We start from the raw sequence: 6736 nt of genomic DNA, 5'->3' as shown, positions 1-6736 counted from the left end.
AAACGCTCACTCGGGGAGGCTAGGACAGTGGGGATAGCCGGGCTCCCAGCAGGCCCTGCAGGCTTGGCTCGGAGACTTCCCGGCTGGGTGTGCTGCTCACGTGAGCCAGCAGCTGTGGCAGTGCTGCGGGAAAGTTCCTGCAGGCCGGCAGCGTCTCCCGTCCAGAAACCCCTCCCCAGCCCTCACTCGGCCCTGGCTTCCTCCTGAACTTGTCCTTCATGTGTGACTCTAGCTAGCAGTTGCACGAAACTGCACGTGGACACTGTCACCTACCCCAGAGCCACAGCAGCAGTCATGGTCCACGCAATCGGAGGTGAATGTTTACAAGATCAACCAAAAAAAGTGCCATTTGTGTCTATACTGGGGACCCACTTCTGCTCTCCACCAGCCTTGTCTGTTAGCCGTCAGATGTGCACACGCACGCACGCACACACACACACACACACACACACGTTCCAAGAAAGCACCAGAAGTCACTACCAGCATCTCAGGCCTGCTGAGGAAGGTGGGCCTTCATTTGAGGAAATGTGATCTTACTTTTTTACATGTAAAAATGGACAGACTTGAAAATGACAGGTAAGATTCATCTCTGCATGAGGGGAAAAAAAAAAGGAAAATAACACCGTAAAATTAATTAGCACACAACCCTGTTATAAGAGAACCCAGTGTTGTTTGTGCAGCAGCAGTCCTGTTAGGCTTCCATGCCTGTGACAGGGGTGCTGGGATGAAGGAAAAGGACAGCGTCTCAGAATGTGCCCAGGCCCTCCGCTGTCGCAGTGACAACACATTAACAATACATGTAAAAACCCTGTCTTGAGTTCTACGCCTGGTAATGGCAGGCCGTGATATTCAGGTAACCCTTCTGCTGGCAACAATTAAAAAGGCTGACTTAAAATACTGTATTTTTCAAATCATTTTAGACAACAATAATGAAAAAAAAAAAAAAGAATAACATGGAAAAAAGTTTTTAAAAATGACAAGCTTCCTTACAACAAGGTTTGACAAGACACCAGGAAACTGGCAAACCCCATTCTGGGGAAGCCTGGCCAAGCGAGGCACGTGGAGTTGCAGTGGGCGCTTGCACAGAGGAATCCAAGGCCAGCGTTGGTTTTGTAGCTCTTTTAACAGTTGACAGCTCTTTCCGGTGTTACAGCTCTATTGCTTGCAAGCAAGGAAAGCACCCACATTAGGCTAGTGTCTCCCCAAATGAAGGAAAGGAGCAGCCTTATAGAGCCAAAGCTGCTTGCCCAAAACCAACCAAGTTCTCACTCAGGTCTTTTTAGGCAAATGAGGGATGCAAGTTTGTTAGTTCAGATTGGTCGGCTGTGACATAGCTCACTGGTCAGTTCTGGAGCCAATTTGCATCTGGCTCTCAGGGTGACGCAAAGCCACTGTTATCTTTCATTAGCACACTGGTGCTACAAGCAAGCCGGGTTACAGAAGCCAGAGTTCGCGATTGAGACTGTCAAGCATAAAATTTCTAAAACTATTCCTTAAGCAGAAGGGGGCAGGTTTGACAATTAGAAAAATGCTAGGGTTGTCTATTTCATTAAAAAAACCCCAATAGTTTACAAAAGCCAAGTCAAACGAGTTATGCTGCCTGCCAATACATAAAATGGCTCTTATATCTAAAGCAAAACATAAAATTGCTCTTATATCTAGTGGAGCCAGGATGGTCACCCATCACAGAGTGCTGGACACCAAAACTCCTTGCCCTGGTGGCATCTGCCAGATGAAACAAAACTCAAAGCACAGACACTTTGAGGAGTCCCTCCAAAGACTGTCAAGGCTGACTCCCCAGGGTGGCGAGGTCACAGGAGACCCTCTCCATGTCACACTGAGAGCCCAGAGCTGCACCAAACATGCCTCCAGGAAAGGAGACAGTCTCTGCAGAGTTGGTTTCACAAGCACTCATGTCCTCCCTGGGCACCCCTGTCCTCCCCGGCCACTCACAGCCAGGCTGAAACCTGGCAGCCCCAGCCCTTGGCAGACAACACCCCTGAATTGGGTGGTGGGTGCACAGGTGTTTACAAAATAACAAACATATCTATTTATAGCCTCTTTGTGTCATATTTCAAACTTTTAGGAAGTTTTTAAAAGTCAGTCTTGACCTAGACCATTTTGGCAACTTCAGGGCAATGGGCAGAAGAGTGAACCCCAGAGACGTCCCAGTTCCCAAGTAGAGCAGCCATCACAAGGCCGAGGCCAGCCCCACTCCAGTGCCCCTGTCCTGGCTCCCTGCCCGGGGTCGGAGCCCCCAGGCTGGCTAAGCAGGAGCAGCGCCAGAGGCACAGTGTCCACAGGGCCAGCGCTGGCCTGCAATTTTCTCTTTCCTCCTCGGAAGGCAGAGGGAGAGGACAAAGGTCTTAGGGTGCTAGAAAGGACCTTCCTGACAGTGAGCAATGTCACATATGGCAATGGAGCATCCGGGGAGCTGGAAAAACGGCCTTTTCTGGAGTCTTAATGAAAGTGTGGCCTTTCTCGTTGCTTCAGAGTGGCAGGCCTCTCTCTCTTACATGCACATGCACGGCCAGCACCACCAGCTGGGTGAACGTTCGGGCTCCCTGCCATCCTGGAGCCTTTGAGCCATGCTCACCCTGAACAGAAAATGCTCAGCGCTGCTGGTGAGGAGAGATCCCAGGAATGGGCGCTGGGTGGGAGAGAGACCCGGGGCAGGAGCACCAAGGAGGGCCCCCCAGCCCTGGAGTCTGGACCCCAGAACCCAGCTCAGCCTTGGAGCACATCTTGTCCCTTCACTGGCCCCTCTCCAGGCTGCAGCTGATGAAAATAACCTGCGTCCTGGGAAAGTTCTTCCCACAGATGCAGCCTCACCTCGTGAGTCCTCTGGTTGGTCACCTTCACCATGACCTCTTTTTGTAGCTCGTAGCCCCTGGAATCTGACGATGCCAAATTCTTCACCTTCAGCTCCATTTTAAGTCCCTGGGAAAAGAAACACGTCTCACTAAAGAATCCTACATTTGCCAGCCCATACCACCCGTGCGACAGGTTTGACATCCTCCCCACACTCGGGCTTTCTACAGGAAGATGGTCCGGCTCTTGCTGCTTGGAAATCCCCCAAGACAAATGACAGGGCGCAGGAACTTCTCAGTGTGTCCTGGAGCCCACACCGGTAGTGCTTACCAGGTTCTTGCTGATTGGGATCCCCTGTCACCAGGCAGCTAACCCCAGCCCAGGCCTTCTCTGTGGCCTAGCAGCCATCAAGGTGCCTGGACCCAGAGAGGCCCCAGAACACTGTGGGATGGGAGGATGTGTCCAGCAGCTGTTGGTCTGGGGTGCTGGTGGCCCTGAGGCCAGCGGAGGAAGCCAAGCTGCTGGGCTGGGCTGGGCGGGGCAGTCCTGGGCCTTAGACCTCTTTTGGGCTCTAGGTAAGCTACCTCCTCCAGCTCGTCACTCAACTGATTTGCTTCTGCAACCAGCGACATCAGTTTGACGTAGTCCTGGAACATGGCCAGGACCCTGGGGTCTGCTCTGCCGTCCCCCTCGTTCACAGCACCTGGCCAAAGTCAGAGGGAAGTGAAAGCGGCCACGTGCTCTGCAAAACTTTTCAGCTGTGAATACACTTATGTGCTCATCTGGTCATCCATTTGCTCAGGTGTCCATCGGATAACTACATTTTTAAATCACAAGCATGTAAAAAAAAAAAAAAACTTAGCCGGGGGAAAAGACCTTCCCTGGCTTTTTCTTACATAGTTGCCCGTCTCAACCCATGCATCATGGCTGCATCACGACAGGAGGCCATCTGCCACCAGCTCCCATTCATGGTCCCAGTGTCCTTGACTCAAGGTGGCACCAGACTGTCCAGGTGTGTCGGGGGGAGGGGGAGGTAAAGTCTGGTTGGCTAGAGGGAAGGTCTGGGGATTTAGCCTGAAGCTGTTGCTGGTACCCCAAGCAACCTGTTCTTACTTCTATTGAGGTGGTTTGGGGGGGGGGCTCAGGGAGATTATGGGAAGACCCGTCCCCCCCAGAAACCTCCTGTGAGGACCTTTCCACTCGTTAGGATGCCTGGCCTGTGGGCTCCACAGTGCCCTGAGGTCCTGAGTCTGACTCCCCAGAGCTGCCCATGTGAGGACCCGCGTCCTCACCAGGGTCTGGGGCCTGTTCACCCTGGCCAAGCAGCCACCCTGGGCTGGGAGGGCAGCTGCCAGGCGTGGTGAATAAGGAAATGGAGCCGTGGGCGATCCAGGCACCTGCTGCAGAGGCCTGTTTTGGGTCAAGAACTCCAGCGGAAGAGGAGCAAGTAGGTGAATTTCAGATCAATGCATTGTGCTAAAATTCCGAAAAAGACGCTTTGGTGTAGGGGCGGGGGCCTCTTGCACGCGTGTGGGTGTGCACCCCTCTGTCCAGCCAGTGCAGGCAGGGGCCGTGCGCTTGAGCTTAGGTGCCTCCTGTGGGAAGCCAGCCCGTCAGGGTCCAGCCTCACCTGGATGCTGGGGGAGGGAGGGACCCACCCTGAGCGCGGTGATGAGGGCAGGTGCTCAGGACCCCCACCCGAGGCCCGGGGAGGGGGCGCAGGCGGACGCTGCGCTCTCGCCTCCCAGAACCTCCAGGTACCTGCTGCGGATGGGGGCAGGGGCAGGGGGAGATCTCGGACTCAGAATCCCAGGGCTGTCACTTCTTCCGGATTTTGTTCCTCGTCGCATCTGCAGCCCAGGGCAGGTTCCCGGTCGGCGGCGTCTCCAGCTGCCGATTCTGTGCGCCCGGCCGGTCCCCGGGTGGTTTGCGTGCTCATCTCACCGAGCGTCCCGCCTCCACCTTCTCTCCCGCACCTGCCCCTGCGCCTGCCACTGCGCCTGCTCCTGTCCCTACCCCTGCACCTGCGCCTGCACCTGCCCCTGCACCTGCACCTGCCCCGGCCTCGCCCGCACGCGCGCATGCGCGAGGAGAGCCCTGCACCTGGTGAGCGCGCCTTGGACGCGTGCTCGCTCTGTACCTACGTGGAAATCATCTTTGAACTTGCTGTACCTTGCACTGTGACACAACAAAAGACGGTTGTCTTGAGGGAGGCGGGAGGGCCCCCAGGGAGGCCGTTGCGTTCAGATCAGCGCGTGGAAGATGCTGGAAGTCCACTCCCCGAGCTGTGCGCGCTCACCCCTCCGCGGCGGCTCTCTCTGCAGCTGGAGAAAGTCATGATCGAGTCTGCTCGGAAGGAAAGCGACGCACAGGTAGGCGCTGTTGGATCCCAAATGATGCGGCCCTAGGAGGACACGCACCTAGCCCAGGCCCGCCGTGCCGGGAGGAGGGCAGGGGTGGCCCACGCGGTGTCCTACAGGGCGGTCACTGAGGGATTCCAGGACCCGATGTGCCTGTGCAGAAGGCTCTCTGGCTGCAGTGTGGAAGTTGCAGGGGGTTGGGGACAGCCACTGTGGTGGCGTGTTCACGAGATGCGGCTCAGTCCTTCCCAATGACAGGCTCTTAGAAGATCTGAAATGTCAGAAAATGTTCCGGGTGGAAGGGGTCTTGGAGATCATCTAGTGCGGTCCCTCTTGTTTTATAGGCGAGATCCAGAGAGGTGAAGGGACTTGCCCAAGGACACACAGCGAATCAAGGGCCGCTCTGCCCAGCCTCACTGCGGCTGCAGCTGTGATGTGGGGACACCTCACGAGAACCCCTCTCCTGGCTCTCGGCTAGGACTTAGGAAATTCTGTGGCCTGGCAGGACAGTTTACCAAATGCTGCAGCTTTGTCTTGGTCGTGATGGGCACCCCGTTCACGACAACCTTGCAATTGCTGTGCGGAGTGACTGTCACTTTACCATCCAAATTTGTGAAGGAAGCGTGTTTATCTGACATTCTAAGACAAGAATTTGTCTAGGTCACTCAATAAACTATGATCTTAGTGAACAATTTCGGTTGTTCTTTCTCACTTTCAGTACAAGTAAGCTCTCTGGCTGCTGAAGAAAGTCACGGGGACCTGGCAGAGGATATATTAGGTGGTTTATTAATGGACCAAACCCAGTGAGTGCCAAATCCTTGTAAGCTAGCAGGCCAGGGGGCTGGGCTGGTGGGAAAAGAAAAGAGGTGTTTCAGAAGAGACACTTGGGAGAGTGACCTCATAAGGAGCCCTGCACATTACAGGTAAGTTGAGATCTGTTTCTGGGTCTTCATACCAGCCTAGACTTTATGTTACAAGATTTGGGCCTGGGGGCTGGCCAGTTAGCTCAATTGGTTAAGGCACAGATTTATAACACCAAAGCCACAAGTTCGTGATGGCCATACCTGCCAGCCACCGGAGAACAAACAAAACACTATATGTTTAAGGAAAACAGTACGGAGTTTCTCAAACAACTACAGATAGAACTGCCATCCGATCCAGCAATCCCACTGCTGGGTGTACACCCAAAGGAATGGAAGTCGTCATGTCGAAGGGACACCTGCACCCCCATGTTTATCGCAGCTCTATTTACAGTAGCCAAGATATGGAGCCAACCTAAATGTCCATTGTCATTGGATAAGGAAAATGTGGTATATATACACCTTGGAACATTCCTCAGCCATAAAAAGAGTGAAATTCTGCCATTCACAGCAACGTGGATGAATTTAGAGAAAGTTATGTTAAGTGAAATAAGCCAGACACAGAAAGAGACATACCACGTCCTCACCCCTAAATGGGAGCTGAAAAAAAAAAAAGAGACAAAGATAATAATCACAATAATTCCTTGAACTTTCAAAAGGAGAGAACAGAACTGAGGACAGCAGAGGTGGGAAAGGGGGAGGGGT

At 53.8% G+C, this 6736-nt stretch overlaps 1 protein-coding gene across 1 annotated transcript in view; it reads right to left on the bottom strand.

Annotated features, from left to right (window-relative positions):
• The window catches only part of KIF28P, a 33832-nt gene that overhangs the window by 3938 nt on the left and 23158 nt on the right, over window positions 1-6736 (bottom strand). Inside the window, 3 exon segments of the mRNA XM_008580821.1 lie at window positions 2833-2940; window positions 3396-3514; window positions 6619-6631. Of these exon segments, the coding sequence (XP_008579043.1) occupies window positions 2833-2940; window positions 3396-3514; window positions 6619-6631 (240 nt within the window).

Source organism: Galeopterus variegatus, unplaced genomic scaffold, assembly GCF_000696425.1.
Source record: "Galeopterus variegatus unplaced genomic scaffold, G_variegatus-3.0.2 Scaffold2167, whole genome shotgun sequence".
NCBI classification, from domain to species: Eukaryota; Metazoa; Chordata; class Mammalia; order Dermoptera; family Cynocephalidae; genus Galeopterus; species Galeopterus variegatus.
Note: the sequence above shows the minus strand (reverse complement) of the source record. Positions and strands in the feature narration are given on the sequence as shown.